This window comes from Amblyomma americanum, chromosome 5 (genome assembly GCF_052857255.1).
Source record: "Amblyomma americanum isolate KBUSLIRL-KWMA chromosome 5, ASM5285725v1, whole genome shotgun sequence".
NCBI lineage: Eukaryota > Metazoa > Arthropoda > Arachnida > Ixodida > Ixodidae > Amblyomma > Amblyomma americanum.
This window is the reverse complement of record NC_135501.1, coordinates 38,801,676-38,819,923: the sequence shown is the minus strand read 5'-3', so window position 1 is coordinate 38,819,923 and position 18,248 is coordinate 38,801,676. Positions and strand designations below refer to the sequence as shown.

Below are 18,248 nucleotides of genomic sequence, written 5' to 3'. Positions count from 1 at the left end.
AAAAACTGTCATTTAGAAATGATGTTCTGCTGTCACTTTGATGGTAAAATGTCATCAAATTGACGGTTCAGTTGTATTTCAGATTGACAAGAAAGACGTCAAAATGATGGAAAAACTGTCATTTAGAAATGATGTTCTGCCGTCATTTTGATGGTGAAATGTAATCAAATTGACGGTTCAGTTGTATTTCAGATTGACAAGAAAAACATCAAAATGATGAAAAAGCACCGTCATTTTAAAATGACGGGGTGCCATCATTTTAACGGTCAAATGCTTGGAAATAGAGCTGCCAAGGTATTTCCCGTCATTTTGACGGATTTTTTTTTACAGTGTTGGTTACCCAAAGTGTGATGTCATCTGCATAGAACGTGTGATGTAGGTCTGGTATTTGTGCCAGTTTGGGGGGAATTTTGATGAGGGAGAGGTTAAAAAGGAAAGGAGACAGGACGGAGCCCTGTGGCGTTCCTTTACTTCCTAGTTTGATTGGGGCAGACTCTATTGTTCCGACCGTTATCACTGCTGTTCTGTTAGTGAGGAAGGATCGGATGTAGTTGTATGTCCTTTCTCCGGGGTTGATTTCTGACAAGTTTGTCAAGATGGCTTTGTGGGTGACGTTGTCGAAAGCTTTAACAAGGTCTAAACCCAATATTGCTTTCGTTCCTGTTCCCTCGTCAGCTTCAATTACGTCCTTGTTAAGCTGCAAGAGAATGTCCTGGGTAGATAGTTGGGCCCTGAATCCTAACATTGTTTCAGGTAGGAGGTTCATGTCCTCCGCATAGTTTTGGAGCCTATTGAGGATGACATGCTCCATGAGTTTGCCTAGGCATGATGTTAATGAAATTGGGCGTAGATTCTCAGTGCTGAGTTTCTTACCCGCTTTAGGAATAAAAGTGATTTTCGCGTGTTTCCACTCTGGTGGTATGTTGCCTGCATGCCAATATTTGTTCATAAGGTCTGTAACCGCCGCGATCGACGTTGCGTCTAAGTTCCTGAGAGTCTTATTTGTTACTTTGTCTGGTCCTGCCGCAGATGTCCGCAGTTTTCCAATTGCGTACCAGACCTCTGCGTCTGTGATGTCTGCGTCTAAATTTGGATTAGGAGTCCCCCGGTAGTCTGGTTGTGTGGTACTATCATCCGTGTTTCGATAACGTTCTGCTAGCTCTTTGATTAGGTCTTCAGTTGTACCCTCATATTTATGTATGAGTCTGTACAGTTGACTTCGTTGCATGGGACGTGTTTGTTCTGGATCGAGCAGGTGTCTTAGAAGATGCCATGTCTTCTTATTTCCGAGCTGTCCATTGACGCTTTCACATATTTGGTTCCATTGTTGTGTTTGGAGAGTAAGTGTATGTTCCTCGATTCGCCTCTCGATTTCAGCGATCTTTTTGCGTAGTCGCTTGTTGTGTTTTTGCTGCTTCCAGCGTTTTTGGAGGCCTTTTTGTGCCTGCCACAGGTGTAACAGTTTTGAGTCTGCAATCTGCTCCTCCTTCTCAACTGGCACCACAACGCTAGTGGAGCTGACATCCTCATTCAGGGAGATAACCCAGTCGCTAAGGTTAGAGATCTCCTTTGGAGCTGTTTTGTCGCGAAGTTGCCTGAACTTGTCCCAATCCGTGGTTCGTATTTCTTTTGCTTTGTTTTTAAGTTTTGTCGTGGGGAAGGTGATGCTAAGGATGAAGTGATCACTACCAAGGTTTTGCCCGGTGTTGACCCACTTTGCGTCCTTGACGTTTTTAGAGAGGGATAAGTCTGGAGATGTGTCTACACATACACTGTTACCCATGCGTGTGTGGTCGCTCGGGTTGTTTAGCGTTGTGAACCCTAGTGACTGTATGATTTGCCAGAGCAGGTTCCCTTTCGGAGTTGCTTTGGTATATCCCCATGCTGGGTGTTGAGCGTTGAAGTCTCCCACAATTAATAGTTGAGCCCTAGCAGCCAGCTTTACTGTGTTTATCAACAAGTGTGGGAGTCCATTGTCTTTGTTTCTGGGAGGGTTGTATACATTAAGGATGAAGAGATTTGAGCCTCCTTTTTGCCTTGGTACTATTTCCAGTAGGGTGTAATCTTCTTCCGAATCATTTATAAAATGTTGAATTGCGGTGATATTTCTATGCACCAGAGTGACTGTGAAGGAGCCGGCTGCGTTACTAGTATCATAATGAGGTGGCAGATATGCTTTATAGCCTGGCAGTGTAGCCCTGCCGCTAGCTTCTTGCAATGCAATCACGTCTGGGGTTGGAACAGACGGTGCTTGTTGGATGTGGAGCTGCAAGTGGGCCCGCTTGCGGCGGAAGCCTCTGCAGTTCCATTGCCAAATTTCAAATTTTTGGCGTGGTGCCATGTTGGGTTATAGATGGTTGTGGCGTCGTGGACAGATCCAAGGTGGGGGGTAGGCGGGCCTCGATAGTTGTAAGCCTATCCATTATTTGCTGCATGCAGGTGGCTATTTGGGATACCTGTCCCTCTAGTGTTGCAAAGCGAATATCTATCTCTGCAAATTTGGTAGTAACGAGGCCTTGGAAGGTTGCTTGTTCTGTTGATATAGCGCTAGTTCTCTCTGACAGAGTATTGATGTCTGCCCTGAGTTTGGTAGGCGCTTTCGACGGCTGCGGGGTGTCGGCTTCCGAAGCCTCGGCCTTTCTTTTGGATTCCTCGCCTTCTTTTGTAGGATGCGGTCTTTTAGTTGCTATTGTGGCGTCTGTGTCCGTCGCGTTATGGGCTGAAGACTGGGACGCGTTGGAGGGAGTGTGGCAAATAGCGTCTGTTTCCATCGCATTATTGGTCGAATCCTGGGACGCGGTGGGTGGCATTCTAGCCGCAGTGGCATTCTGTACCTGATGCGCTTGTAACAGGCGTTTAAGGTCAGCCAACTCTTTTTTAAGGCTGTCAATTTCTCTGTCACGGGATTGTAGTTGGATCTGAAACTCCTTCTCTCGAGCGTCAATAGATTGGGAGGCCTCTGCTGGCCAGCTCACCTTTTTATTGGAGCGGCTATCGCTGCGTCCGCGGCTTGAGCTTCCCTTGTCGTTCCCTGCAGGGTTCCCCAGGGGCGGGAAGGAGCTGGAGTTGTTCCGGCTGTGGCTTCCTCTTTTTCCGGTAGCACCGTGTTCCTTCTTCCTGGGCCTAGACTGGTGTCCGTGTAGTGATGAGTCGTTGTCCCCTTGCTTGGGTGTCTGGTTGCCATGGGGCGTTCCTTGTTTGTTCTTGTTGATCAGCCGGAATCTGCAGTTCTGGCTGCCTGTGTTGTGGCCCCCGTTGCAGACGATGCATACGGGTTGGCAGGTTGGCTGTTCTCCCTCAGGTGGAGGCGAGTGATTTTCTCCGCAGCGGCGGCAAAGGTTCGTTGTAGGTTTGTAGCAGACATCGGCCCGGTGTCCTACTCTCCTGCAGTTGTAGCATACCTCATGTTGCTCCCTGAAGGGGTGGACCCGAAAGACGCCGCACTGATAGATTACTTGGCTGGGTAGCTTCTTTCCAAAAAAGGTGATTTGTATTGTTCTGGATTTCTGGATCCTTCGGGCATCCACAACTTCTATTCCTTCGTTTCGGTTTCCGAAGCCTTGGCGAACCGCTTCGGGCGAGTCTCCCGCGTAGGCGTTGTAAATGACCCCTTTTACCGAGTCTTCGGGCGCCGCCACGTACGACGTTACGTTGCAGGTTTGATCTTGGAGGTTCAGTTTTTCAATATTGGCGTATGCAGTCGCCCGTTGACGATCGGGCGTGCATAGCGTAAAGGTGTTGTTGGCCGTATTGACTCTGATAATGTCTTCATTCTTCACCGTATCACACGGCAGCCTGGCCACCTCGCAGGCGCAGAAGAGTAGTAGTCCGGGCGCAAAGTCCCTCAGATTCCAACCTTGTGGGTCGGCAGACGATTTTGTAGTCGTCGGTCGGTAAGCGCGGGAGAAGGGCTTTCTTGCTGAGTGCAAGTAGCTTCTTCCCGTTCTTTCGCGATGGAAAATTGGAATTAGACTTGCCTTGGCCGTGCCCCTGCGCAGGTTCGTCGTCGGTTGATGCGGGCCCTTTATTCTTCAGGCCTCGTTGTCGGTCGCGGTAACGAAGAATGATTTCCCATTTTCCGGCCTCGAGCTCCGACGGTGATATTTTCTCGCCTTCCACGGCGTACTCCATCTGTGCGGGTCCCTGGGCGCTCAGTTCCCGGCGGAGAGGTGACGAGCTAGGTCGAGCTCGATGGCTAGGCCGGCAGTCAGCCGGCAATATGCCTAGGTGTCCGTAGATTGGCAAAATCCGGCTGCAGCAGGCACTGGACAATGGCCCGGATGTCGTCCAAAATATTCGAGCCCGAAGGCTGACTCTTTCTGCCGAAAAGTGGCTTCGAGGCGGGAGCCCATGCGAGACCACCTTTAGCCTACCGTGTATCGTGTTACCATTACTGAATTACCGGGAGCCCACCCACCGCCAGTGAGCACGCACTGATTGGTCCCAATGCTGCAAGCGCGCGAAAGGAGCCTTACAGGATGGATGGATGGATGTATACGGCTGAACCCATTAAATTGGGTGGTGACTAAAGCCACCTATAGACATGACTTATGAAATTTTACTCTTCTCTTGATTTTAGCCACCAATCAGATAACCTTCGCTTGGTTACTTCTACCCGCTTAAAATCTACTTTCCCTTCACTTTCCTTAAACCCCAATGCCTTGGATAAATCAGCCCCGCTGCTTTCCACTGTAGGGTGAAGCCATTTACAGAAAAGTATCAAGTGTTCAGCCGTTTCCTCCTCCTCTCCGCACGCAACGCACAACGTGTCTATCTCGTGATATCTGACTCTATATGTCTTAGTCCGCAAAACTCCCGTCCTGGCCTCAAACAACATAGAGCTTCCCCTACAATTATCATAGATATTTTCTTTGGCAATTTCCTGCTTGAAAATCCTGTATGTTCCCTGTGCTGATTTCGTCGGCATTCCTGCATGGGACTGTATTTGGCACCTATTCGGAGCTACCTTCTTTTCACACGAAATTACGGATAACTCTAACGGCATTCATGCACACAGCGTCGTCCGTGTAAGCGCATTGTGTCTCCTTCTTCCTGACCCTGCGGTTTTTACTGTCTCCTGTAATGATGACCGAAATTTGGGCAAGGAAACGAAATTGTTTGGTTCTCAGTAAATGGTTTTGCAAGCTTCTACGAAAGCCAGTTTGATCTATAGCGGACGGTTGGAATGCATTTGTGAAATTTATTTCTAATTAGCATTGTGTTACTACTAAAGGAGGTTTTTTCTATGCTTGTCAGATGAATCTAACAGCAATTTGCACAGGCACAATGCATGCAGTTTGTCATGAAAATCAAATGTACCCGCCGCGGTGGCTCAGTGGTTAGGGCGCTCGGCTATACTGATCCGGAGTTTCTGGGTTCGAACCAGACCGCGGCGGCTGCGTTTTTATGGAGGAAAAACGGTAAGGCACCTGTGTGTTAAAGATCCCCAGGTTGTCGACATTATTCCGGAGCCCTCCACTACCGCACCTTTTTTCACTCCCTGCTTTATCCCTTCCCTTATGGTGCGGTTCAGGTGTCCAACCATTAATGAGAGAGATTAACAAGCATCACTGGTCTAAGTGATCACGAGGTGCTTGTGTTCAATTTTTCCGTTCCCATCCTCAGAAAGCAAAGCTCCACAAAGTACATCCGCGACTACAATAAAGCAGATTTTCGCACCGTTAACCGTGAGTTAGAAACTTTTTTCCACCTTTTCCAGCAGGCCGCACCCACTGGATCAGTAGAACAAAATTGGTTGCTCTACAAAAATAAAATCTTATCTCTTGTCGAAACCTATGTCCCCCTTGTCTGCATACGTGGTGACTGTAACAAGCCCTGGTATAACAACGCCTTGCGACGGTTAGCAAACAGAAAGAAGCGCCTCTATCGCGCGGCCAAGCACACAAATTCTGTAGAAAAATGGGAAACGTACAGCAAATGCCTACATGAATACATTAGCATACTACGACGTTCTAAAAAGAAATTTTTTCACCAAGATCTTGAAAACATTATGCGCGTTAACCCCCAAAAGTTCTGGTATCTGGTCACCCCGTGCAAAAGCCGTACTCAAAACATTTCTTTGGTTAACCATGATGGCTTACATGTTCCTGATATTGAGCGCGCAGATGTCATGAATTCATATTTCTCCTCCGTGTTCACCCACGAACCTGCACTTGGTATTCCCCCAATACCTGCCACTAATTTTTCCCAAATGCCACCAGTTTTTATAACCCATGAGGGTATCGCTAAACTCATCGACAACCTTAAGTTATCAAGCGCTCCTGGGCCAGACAACATAACTGCCAAAATATTGAAGGGCACCGTGAGCATTTCTAGCCGTATTTTGCACATTATTTTTCAGCAGTCCGTTTCAAACGGCGAAATACCAAATGATTGGAAAACTAGTAAAGTAACCCCAGTATTTAAGGCAGGCAATCGATCCAATCCTTCTAATTACCGCCCAATTTCATTAACATCTATTCCATGCAAGCTACTGGAGCACATTTTATATTCGCAGATCGCATCACACTTCGACAATAACGCTTTCTTTTATGAAAAACAGCATGGTTTTAGATCAGGACATTCTTGCGAGTCACAGCTTTTTGAATTCACCACAGACCTTTACTTAAAGTTAGATTCTTCCTTCCAAACCTTCACTTAAACTTAGATTCTTCCTTCCAAACTGACGTCATTTACCTAGACTTCTCCAAAGCCTTCGATCGCGTTCCACATCAGCGTTTAATGGCAAAACTGTCCTGCCTCCACATTAACCCTTTAATCTTGTCATGGATTGACTGCTTTCTCCGCGAACGCTCACAATATACAGTAATAGAGAACCACAGATCACAAAATACTACAGTCATCTCTGGTGTCCCCCAGGGATCGGTGTTGGGACCACTCCTTTTTCCAATATTTATAAATGATCTTCCTAATGCCATATCATCTTGTATCCGTCTCTTCGCAGACGATTGCGTCCTTTACCGCCGCATATCTACTCCCGATGATCACACTCTGCTGTACCTGGTGTACGTCATGGCTTATGCAACTGAACATTTCCAAATGTAAGTTCATGCATGTATCAAGAAAGCGAAATAACCTCAGCTATCCGTATTCATTAAATTCTACACCACTCTCTGAAACAGAATCATACAGGTAGGTATCTTGGAATCATCGTGAATAACAAACATGGTCTGAGCACATTGCAAAACTTTGTACAGATGCTTCCAAGTTGCTTGGGTTTATCAGACGATCCCTCGCTTTTTCACCCCATTCTATCCGTCAACTCTCCTACGTAACATTCATCCGTTCGAAACTCGAATATGCCTCGGCGATCTGGAATCCCCATCAGAAATATCTAATCGATCAGCTTGAAGCCATCCAAAATCGCGCAGCCCGTTTTATCACATCGTAGTATGACAGACGACACAGTATAACTCTTATCAAGGCATCCCTTGATCTTCAACCCCTGGCACTTCGGCGTAAAATTTCACAGCTTTGCCTATTTCACAAATTGTACCATACCTTCCCACAGCTAAGAAATTCTGTATTACACCTGCCGCTTCGCACCTCACGCCGACTTTTCAATTCTTTAAGTTTGCAGCGCATACATGGCTCCACAAACTCATTTAATAAATCCTTTTTACCTAGCTCCATTACATTGTGGAATGACTTACCCGATTCCATAGTTACTGAAGTAGAACCTAATAAATTCAGGCACTTATTAACAGCACATTTTAAGGGCAGAGATATTTTGCCGTGTTTTTGAATGTGTATGCGTCTGTTTTTTGTTTTTTCCAAGTTGTTCTTGAGCCGCTGTGTCTTTATTAGTGTTGATGCTTGTAATGATGTTAATGTTTAACAAGAACCCTGCACTTTGTATTGATTTTTGTTGTACCATTGTATATGTAACGACTACTCCCTCCTTATGTAATGCCCTAAACCAAGGGCCTTTAAGGGTAAATAAATGATGATGATGATACTGCGCCATTTCCTTTCCCAAAAAACCAATTATTAATCAAATGTATGTACCTGTAGTCACCCACACTCTTGCATTCTAAGCTGCATGCTATGTATGTATGCAATATACAACATGCATAAAGGAAGGGCTTGTAGATAATACTTCATTCCTTCAGCACCTGGACTGCTACCGGGCATGCTTGAATGCGTGTCAAGACGCGTTGATCAATCACACAAATAGCGAACCTGAATGAGATTGACAGCCTATATTCAACAAGACACTCCACGTCATCATTTTCGTAGCAGCTTGCATCAGCAGTGTCAATATGATTAACTGGACTTGCCAGTATAGTCATCTGGGAGCACACACTGCTGCAGTAATGTTTTGTCCTAGCCAATGGCGACAAGCCACCCCATCATTTGATTCACGGTGAAGGGCCCGAGAAATGTTCAACGGGAGTTTACGTAAGCCATTTTTCAGGGTTAGCTCCTGCACTAAACTTCACGTAATTTCCTTGATTAGAGCACGGAGTCCGTCTTAAGGATCTACCCTGTTTCTCAAAGTGGTTGTTTCATGAACTACAGAAAGTGGTCGGCAACGCATTGCCTCCAGGTTTCTGCGGAAACTTGAGCAAATTTTTTTTAGTGTGGCGTAAAGAGAGTAGTCTTGAGCGACTGCCGGCAATGTGTTTGGTTTATGTCTCTTCTAAAATGTTGAATATTGAGGCAAAATGTTTAATATCTGGAAGCAATGAGCCGAAGTAGCTGATCCCGTCTAATTCCAGCAATAGAAAATACGGACGCCCTTTTGGTTTCCATTGTCAGCGCTGAGAAAATTATTCATGATCCAAACTTCAGTTTCGAGTGCATGAGCGCTTGCTCTCTTTTTTTCTGACAATGAAAGCTTTAAAATGCACCTACTAATGCCATTTTAAAACTAAGTACGAAATGAGCATGACGTGATGATGACATTGTCAACTCCGCCTTCGTGGAGCTCAGCTGTCGTAGGTAGTCGTTGCGTAGGCTTCAAGCTGCGGCGACATAATTTCGCCAGGGCATGTGCCTTTGAAGTCGTCAAGGTCTATGTCGTATACCATGAGAGGAGTGTCACCCAAGTTGTAGTCACGGCTCATGCGGGCTTTGATTTCCTCAGGACCTGCGAAGGTTGCCATCTGCAAGGCAGCAAGCAAAGCCAAAGCACAGCGCTTTAATAAGGGCTTCAGCTTGGAGCAAAAACATTGGAGGCCACACTTAAGCATCGGTTTAAAGATATGACGCGATAGGAATATCGGTTAATTCCCATATATGTAGAAAGTTACTCTTCACTTTACATTCATAAATCCCTGGGAGTCCTCACACACCTCCTGGCAAAGTAGTGCAGCTGTTAAGCGATGCGCCACTGCGCAGCCATGGCTCCCAACGGTAGGCCTTCTATGTGTAACCCAGGTTGCTCTTCCCGAGCGACCAATCACCTATCTGGTGGACAGGTTGTGAAGACGCCGCAAGGTCACGTGACCTATGCGGCCCACCTGCGCCTTCTCTGATGACCCCTGACAGAGCCATGCTCGTGATTTTGCAGTCACACCAACGACGCCGACAGTATCGACGCCAGATATTCTGCTTAACGAGACCTTTAACGCTTTCTAGTTAAAACGAACCAGCCTCTCTGCCCACTTTACATAGACAATTTTATTATCGTGTGCTTTAACGCAAGTAATCATGACTGCGCTGCTGGTGCCGGTGGATCGCCATGATCCATTCGACAGTCAACGCCGGCAAGTACGGAGCTTGATGGATTCCATGCGCAACAACTAGAAACAAGGGCCAGAACAATGAACAAAAGTATGTGTAGCCAACTAGCTCCAATCGCCACTTGCAAACGCAGCTGCTCTGCGGCCTCGGAGGCAGGAGGCAGATCGCTGTCATTTCTGGATCTGAGCATTGGGCAACGCAAGTACAGGACACCACTGACGACAAACAGCAGCGATAGATACCTACCTTCCCGTCAGAGGATTGGCCAGAGTTCTACATAAAAGCAGCTGAAAAACCTGGCAAAGTCTTTGAGCACGGCGGCACTTCAGCCACACGGCACACAAAACCACTTGTATTTTTTTCTAGTTGAGCAAATGCTGCCGAAAACGTTACAGATTGAGTAACTCTGATATTTTGTGCTGCAGTGAACCAGGCAGATGTCTCCAGTGTTCTGTGATCTACTTTGTACGATATGTTACAGCCATTTGCTGCTGCCAGTCTCCTCTAACCTGTATGTCGTAGCTATATATTTGGTTTATGGGGGTTTAACGTCCCAAAGCGACTCAGGCTATGAGGGACGCCGTTGTGGAGGGCTCCGAAAATTCGACCACCTGGGGTTCTTTACCGTGCACTGACATTGCACAGCACACAAGCCTCACAAATTATGGAAAGTCTACTTCGCACTACAGGACTCTGCCAAGATATGTTATGGAACCACGAAGCTTCCGCCACCAAATGGGAGGTTTTTCGCCGAGAGCTCTTAGCCACGTTCGACACCAGAGAAAGAAAGAAGAAAGCTGAAATCGCCTTGCAGTCGAAGAGTTGAGCTGAGGTATTGAATGCTACAGGTGGGGTTAGCCTTGCTTATTCTGCCGGCAATTGTTCCACCTTAGCATCCCTCCTATATTGATAATGTCCTAAAGCCTGTCGTATCTACCCCGCTATGCGCAGTTTCTTATAATAGCACACATTCCTCTCCCACAGTCACCATCTATGCACACAATCACTCCACACAGTTCACTCCAGAAGTCACCATCTATGCACATATTCAGTCACAGTATAACAAGGCCATTGTAGGGCCACAATCCAGACACACATTCACTCACAGTATAATGTAGTCCAATACAGTTTTAAAACTTTCGAAAGCGCTGCTACGGGGAACACCAAGAGAAAGAAGACGAAGGACAAGCGCTACTATCAACTGATGTTTATTGGAAAAAACACATGTTAAGTAGCTCACACAAGGCAGCCAGCAGCGCATGCGTCTTGTGTGAGCTACTTAACCTTATGTGTTTTTTCCAATAAACTTCAGTTGATAGTAGCGCTTATCCTGCGTCTTCTTTCTCTTGGTGTCCCCCGTAGCAGTGCTTTCGAAAGTTTTAAAATGATGTACCAACTCGCTCAACTGTCCGTTAGTCCACTTCAGAAGACACAATCTACACGCACATTCAATCACTGTAGGCCATAGTTCGTTCCTGCTGTCACCATTTAGAAACAAGATACGTGTCCTGCAGAAATTTTAAAAGAAGGCGTGCAGCCTCCCTTCTGCATGTCTGGTTTCCACTCGGGCAGACAATGTCCTGAACTGTACAGTGACGGGTTCCTGTCTTCTTGAATGAAGCGAATATCACATACCTTTGCGCATTGTATTCTGGGCAGTACATAATATAATGTTCGATATCCCCGCAAGAACAGAGCGGAGACGATGCTATGCACGTCTTATGCATCCAGGCAGAAATGTGAGCAGAGGCTGTGCGAATTCGATGTAGTAGAGTCGCCTGGGATCTTCTCAGTCCCTTCGTCACATATGGCTTGTGGGGAGCACTCCACAGGGTACTGAAATGATCGAGCACCGTTTTCCTGTAGAGAGTTTTTCCATCTTGGGGTACTGTTTTTGATGGATTCCTTGAGAGAGCTTTATGGGCGAGACTGTCTGCCACCTCATTACCGTTGAGTCATATGTGAGAGGGCACCCATTGGAAATATAGAGTCAAGCCTCTTCTGTGCAGACTCTGCACCAAGCGCAGAGAGCTTATAGACAAGGCATCAGTAGGGAATCTGCACTCTAACCTCTGAAGGGCAGATTTCGAATCAGTTAGGATGACAACACGTTAAGCCGGACAAGACCCTAACTTCCGTAAAGCCGCCTCAATAGCAACACTTTCAGCTGTTGTAGAGGATACGACAGCATTAAAGCGTACGGACCACTTACAGTCCAAAGAAGGAATGTAAAAAGCCGCTGCGCTAGCTTGTTTGACCTTTTCCGTAGAACCATCCGTGAAAATTTGAAGATGGCGGGCATACTCTGTTTTCAAATGTTCAAATATGAGCGAATGCGTTGCTGCCAAAGGAGAGCTGCGCTTTGCGCTCACGTGGGGAGCTGTGACCCTACAGTCGAGGGTCGGAAAAGACCAGGGGGTTTCAACCGTTTCCTTTGCCTTCGGACATTAAGGCATAAAGAACTAAGAGTATTGAGTGCCAAGTAAGCCTTCGATTCATATATCTTGCAGAGCCGCTGGAGAAGGGATTGCCCAGCTACCGTCTCTCCTAGGCGGCCAAGATGCATTAGTAGTCTCTGAGAAGCGACAAGGCCAAGAGGTTTCGATAGACTCATGAAGTACTGCCTTATTCGCAGCCGCCTGAGGAACTTCAATGGCTGTTCTTATGGCCTTTCTGTGGACAACTTCGAGACGTTCAAGCTGTGATGCCGAAGGGGAAATTATAGGTAATTGATCCATTATGCAACTGACCACCAGCGCTTCATGAAGTTTGACCATTGAAGAAGGATGGTTTCCCCATTTCTCACGTGTAATTCTAAGGATCACATTGAGACGCGAAGATATAGACACTGCAATCGCGTCTACAACTTTTCGCAACTGTAGACGGGAGTCAATAATGACGCCCAGGAAACGCATGTGGTTGAGTTGACGGATGCAAGAGTGACCGAGGTCTATCTTCAACCGCGCTTGACGTCTTCCTACACCTGGAAACAGAACAAAGCCGGATGTTTCCACTGACAGAGACAATCCCACACTTTGAAGGTAAGCTTGTACCGAAAGTAGAGCCTGTTGAGCTATCGGGGCTAATCACTTGTCTTGGTAGCCAGTAATCTAAATACAGATGTCGTTAGCATATATTGACATACGCACTTGCCTGCAATATATTTGCAATGAATCGGGAAGGGCAGTCATTACGAGGTTAAAGAGCGATGGAGAAGGAACACTTCCATGAGGCACACCTCGCGATAGTACCCTATCGGTGCTTAAGGTACTCTCTAATCGTACACGAACCGCGTGATCACTTATAAACTTGTAAATGAATCTTAACATATGGCCCTGTATGCCCATGCCTTGCAAACTGTTTAGAATTGAGCTCTGAAGCACGTTGTCATAAGCTTTCGCAACGTCAAGAAAAATGGCTAATGTGGAAAGGCCGAAAGCTCTCTGGTGTTCAATGTGATTCACCAAGTCTAAGATGCTATTTTGGGTACTAAGACCTTGGCAGAATCCTGTCATACATGTTCGCCATGCCTTGCTGTCCTCAAGCCACCACGGCAAGCATTCATTTACCAGCTTCTCCATCAACTTAGCTACATAGGAGGTCAATGATACAGGGTGATACGAGGCAAGGTCCGTCATGTCTTTGCCAGGCATCAGTACTGGAAATACATGTGCCACCTTCCATGACAGAGGAACATCGCCAGTCTCCCAAACTCGATTGATGAAGTTGAGGAGCTCCTTCTTGAGTTCCAAAGGCAGATCAGAGCTGTGCATGGGCTCGGGCCGGCCCGCAAGCCCGGACCCGGCCCGGCCCGTAGGCTGGGCTCGGGCCATTTGGAGATTCTCTCACTCGGGCTTGGGCCAGGCCCTGGCAAGGCTTTCTATGTCTCGGAAGGGCCGGCCGGGCTCCCCGATCACGACTGCGTATTTTATGCGAAAGTATGCTTGTCGTCTCGCATGTAGGTACAGGAGGAAGTGCAATGTATTTATTCATAAAAAATGGAATCTACAGAGACGGGAGAAAAGTGCAAGCGCTAACAAAAGGCAAATGAAAAGTAGCGGAGGCCCGGAATGCGTTTTATGCGTATGGAATGCAAGAGTTCAACATTATAAGGTCATTTAAATAAACTGATTTTCCTGATATTGTTTCTTTTTGTGTCGGCGTTGCTTTATTGCAGATCGGGCCCAGCCTTAACCTGGCCTAAGGCAGAGCTGGGCCGGGCCGGGCGAACACAGGCTTCTTTAGCGTCGGGCCGCCTGTGGTAGTGTTGAGCCCGGGCAGGGCACGGGCACAGAGTTGCGGCCCGTGCACAGCTCTAGGGCAGATTATTCAGCATTTGACTGGTGATGGCGTCGGGACCTGGTGCACACCGGCGCCGCAGGCCACTGAGCGCAGTCTGAAGCTCACGAAGTGTGAACGGGACATCCATGATAGACCTGGAGGAAGCAGGTGGTGTATATAAATCTGTTCCAGAATTACCACGCACGTGTGTCTGCAAATTCCTCTGCCAAGCACGCAATAGGTTTTTCCTTGCGTATTGCAAGAGCTTCAAAAGGCTTCGAAGGGCGAGATTCTTTAGCAAGGCTGCCAATAACTCGCCATATTCTCGTCATCGGTGAGAACACAGTCAAACTAGTGCAGAATGAGGCCCATTGCGACCTGTACAGCTTCTTTGTGTGCCGTCTAATGGCAGAATTCAGCCTATTGGCGGTCGTCTTCAGTTCCCTGTCACAATAGACCTTGGCGTCTTGCTGGACTGGTCTCTTAAGGATATTGTTGGGTAACGCAACAACATCATACTCCAACACTTGGAACTCGTCTAATCCTGGAACAGGCGTCTCAGTCGGCTGGGTTTTGGGACCAGCAATAAAGGATATTCGACGGTGCAGAGCGCTCACACGGAAGGGGCAGCCTCCGAACCTTGCTGTATGATCACCACCGCAATTGGTGCAAGCAAAATCGGCCTTGAAGGTTTTAAAGTCATGGTCGTCTCCGCACTGTTTACAGCGTCGATCCTTTACGCAACCGTTGGCATCTAAAACACTGTGGAGGAGCTTCAGTGAAATCGGCAACTGCGTGTTTTGTGAATCCCAGATCAATTTTTTTGGTGCGCTCTGAGCTGGGAGCAAATGTCAACATGATAGAGTTGGTAGGTTTCGCAGCCCATTTTTTTCCTGGAGATTTCACATGACGCACAAGGCGTTTCACGTGCAGAATTAACACCTTGTGGTTAAAATAATCAAGTAGGTCGCGTTCTGAATACCACTTTGGTACACCTTTAATAACAAAGGTGTTCTTCATGTAGGAATGGGGGAACCGCACGTTAACATTGATGCCAAAAATCTGAGAGCTCTGCAGGTGCTTGTCAACCTGCTCTTCCGTCAAGACATCTAGCTGAAGAGCCCCGTGCATGGTGAACTGACTACTAATCGGAGCTGATCCCAGCAGTGATTGAATGGCCGCGAAAAGTAAGATGGAATTCCTCTCTCTTAAATCAAACCCATTCTCTGTGGGCTCAACCACTACTGGGATCCCGATCGTTCATTGCTTGCGATGACTCACCAACTTGAAACCCTCGTTGCCCATGTCAGCCATATCGGCCACTGACTCGTCACCGTGCATGATCGTTGATTCATCCCCACTGAACGATGAGGTCTCGCTGGACGGGTGGTCATCTTCATGTTCTGGTAGCTCCACAGCCTGGGAAGCCATGGCCGCCTCTTCCGAGCAAGCCTCCTTAGATTGGTGTGGTCCCTTTAGGCTTGCCGGCACCGGAGCAGCCATACTCTCACCATAGGGACAGTACTGCCTTGAAGATGCTGCCGTCCTCGAATAAGCAAATAAAACTTGGTAAATTAGGCAAAATAAGGTAAACAAAACAGAGCTGAGGCGACAGTAGGTCGAACAACGTCTTCGTCTTCCTCCAGAACATTGTCGATGTCGATCTTATCGAATGTATAGCGCGACCGTACAGGAAAATTGCCAAGTGCTTGTGCTCTACTGTGCAACGCGCTTAACTAAGTGGTAGCTGCCGGTGTGCTGCTTCCTGTTTTTTGCTATTGCCTAAAGCCTACAGTAAATTTGGTCTCAGACTTATTGCTCTGTGGCAGCTTCAGCTACGATCGCAACAGGTGCACGGCCACACGATGACATGTGACCATGAATTCATTAGTCACGTGAGCGGCTGTTGGCGGCCTATGCGTTCGAATCGTCTTAAGTATAACAAACTTCGCAGAAAAAGGCCTCGGTAATTTATCACGATGGATATATAGCACTACAAGTAGACACTATAGAGTTAAAAACATGAACTTGCAGAGTGTAAAAAAAATTAATGCCTGTACTTTTAGTTAGTTATATTGATTTTAATGGCGCAAAAGCAACTGAGGCTATGATGCGCCAAACACACGGTTAGAGCTTTTGTTAAAGGTTACGCTTTTTATATCTAAAGTTTGTATAAAACATTGGCTTCTCTGAGAAATTTAAAAATGCTGGAAAAATCAACCAGTGCTTGATCTCCTAAAAGTAACATGGGGTGTAGTGGGATGTATTCATTGTACAATGTGAAATATTTTTTCCTCAGTTGTTCCAGTTCTTTGCATACAATTAAAATGTGGTTTACCGTGAGTTCATCGCCACACATTTCGCAGAGAGGTTTGCCTTTTTTTGTCAGTAAGAAGTTGTGAGTAAGGTGTGTGTGTCCAATGCGTAGTCGACACAAAATAACTTCTATGAAACGCTCCTGATGTGTACATGATCTCCATTCTCCCAAAACAGGTTTTATAGAATGTAGTTTGTTTGTTCGTCCCATGCAATCTGCCACTTATTCCTGAGTTTACTGTGCAGTAATTTAGAAAAATCCCTCTGTGGTATGTTAACTTGTTTTATATGGCCAATTCTAGCTTGTGCTACGCAAGCATCTGCTCTCTCATTACCTAAAATTCCAACATGGCTAGGGACCCAGCAGAATATGATGTTATGTTTTTGCTTTGTAATTTTAACTATGTTATGTATGATTTTTCCTATTATGGGTTCAGCAGCGTTTGTAGAATGCAGCGCTTTTAGCATACTCAGTGAATCGGTGTAAATGATGCTATTTTTTATGTTTTGTTTTACTATTTGTTCTATAGCTACAAAGATGGCATAACACTCCGCAGTAAATACCGATGCATACTGTGGCAATCGTATCATTTTTTCTTTTGTTCCTTGAATTACTGCACTTCCGACATGACTTTCTGTTTTTGAGCCATCAGTGTAAAATTCCATGTAGGTGTCATATTTTTCTTGTAGTGCAAAGAACTCTTGCAGTATGTGCTCGTGTGGTATTTTCTCTTTGTTTACGTGTGTCAATGTGAAGTCACACACTGAAGGAAGGCTGTACCATGGTGGTAGATATTCATGTCTTTGTGCAATATTAGGTAGGGCGTCCAGCACTGCTAAGTCTTCACATTTATCTTCAAAGCGCATTATTAGTGGCCTGATAAAATGTGGTTTATTATTGAATAATCTCCTAGATGGGCACTTGGTAACAATGGGATAGCAGAGATGTTTAGGGAGAGAATGGGTTTTTAGGATGTACGTGCATGTTAGTGTGACTCTTCTATCCTCTAGTGTGGGCTCATTAGCTTCAACGTAAAGACTCTTTACCGGGGATGTTCTATAAGCCCCAGTTGATAGGCGCAAACCAAGATTATGAACAGGGTCCAGTCGTTTCAAGTAGGATGCTCTTGCCGAACCATATACCACACACCCGTAGTCCAACTTGGAGCGCACCAAAGAGCGATATATTTGCAATAGGCATGCTCTATCGGACCCCCACCGTTTTCGCGAGAGTACCTTTAATACATTGAGGGCTTGGGATGCTTTCTTTTTCAGGTTGTTAATGTGTGACAGAAATGTAAGTTTCTTGTCAAAAGTGAGTCCTAAAAATTTATGTTCTGGTTTAATTGGTAGTGTGGCTTGATTCAAGTATAGGTTGGGCTTTAATTGTAGGCCTCGTCGCAATGAGAACAGAACAGCTACTGTTTTTTGAGGGGAGAACTTGAATCCATTTTTCTCTGCCCAAGCAGCCAGTTTATTTAGTGTGATTTGTATTTGTCTCTCGCAGGACAGTATGTTGGATGAAGTGTATGCTATCTGTATGTCATCTACATAAACTGAATACATTACGGACTTAGGTATTACATTGGCCAAGGAATTCATTTTTACTATAAAGAGTGTCGTACTTAAAATGCATCCCTGGGGTACGCCATTCCCTTGGGTGAATGTCGTTGATAGAGTTGCTCCCAGACGGACTCTGAATGTGCAGTTAGTCAGGAACTCGTTCAAGCAATTCAGCATCCTGCCGCGGATCCCTAGATCTGCTAGGTCATGGAGGATGCCGAACTTCCACGCGGTATCATATGCCTTCTCCAAATCGAAGAAGACACCGATACAGTGCTGTTTGTGGATGAACGCCTCTCGGATGGTGTTTTCTAGGCGGACAAGGTGATCAGTGGTCGAGCATGCTTTCTTAAATCCACATTGATGTAAATCTAAGAGTC

The 18,248-nt window shown here is 46.2% G+C and overlaps 1 protein-coding gene across 2 annotated transcripts; it reads right to left on the bottom strand.

The window, feature by feature from the left end:
- Positions 1-6,518: 6,518 nt before the first annotated feature.
- LOC144132390 (uncharacterized) lies at positions 6,519-15,603 on the bottom strand. 2 transcript variants are annotated; one of them, XR_013314796.1, is made up of 3 exons: positions 15,271-15,603; positions 6,652-9,128; positions 6,520-6,619 (listed from the first exon to the last, which is right to left on the bottom strand). XR_013314796.1 is itself a non-coding variant. In XM_077664768.1 (2 exons), exons 1-2 carry the CDS (start codon positions 15,490-15,492, stop codon positions 8,952-8,954), a joined length of 399 nt encoding a protein of 132 aa, XP_077520894.1. In that variant the 5' UTR covers positions 15,493-15,603; the 3' UTR covers positions 6,519-8,951. The 2 variants fall into 2 exon arrangements, 1 of the variants encoding a protein (XP_077520894.1); XM_077664768.1 differs by having other exon boundaries at positions 6,519-9,128.
- Between the last annotated feature and the right edge of the window lie 2,645 nt (positions 15,604-18,248).

Bases quoted from the DNA above. Each gene is read 5' to 3' on its own strand.
- LOC144132390 (XM_077664768.1), bottom strand. From the start codon at position 15,492: ATGGCTGCTCCGGTGCCGGCAAGCCTAAAGGGACCACACCAATCTAAG. The intron at 9,129-15,270 runs GTGAGTCATCGC...GCTGCCTTGCAG, and splicing joins GCAACGAGGGTTTCAAGTTG to ATGGCAACCTTCGCAGGTCC.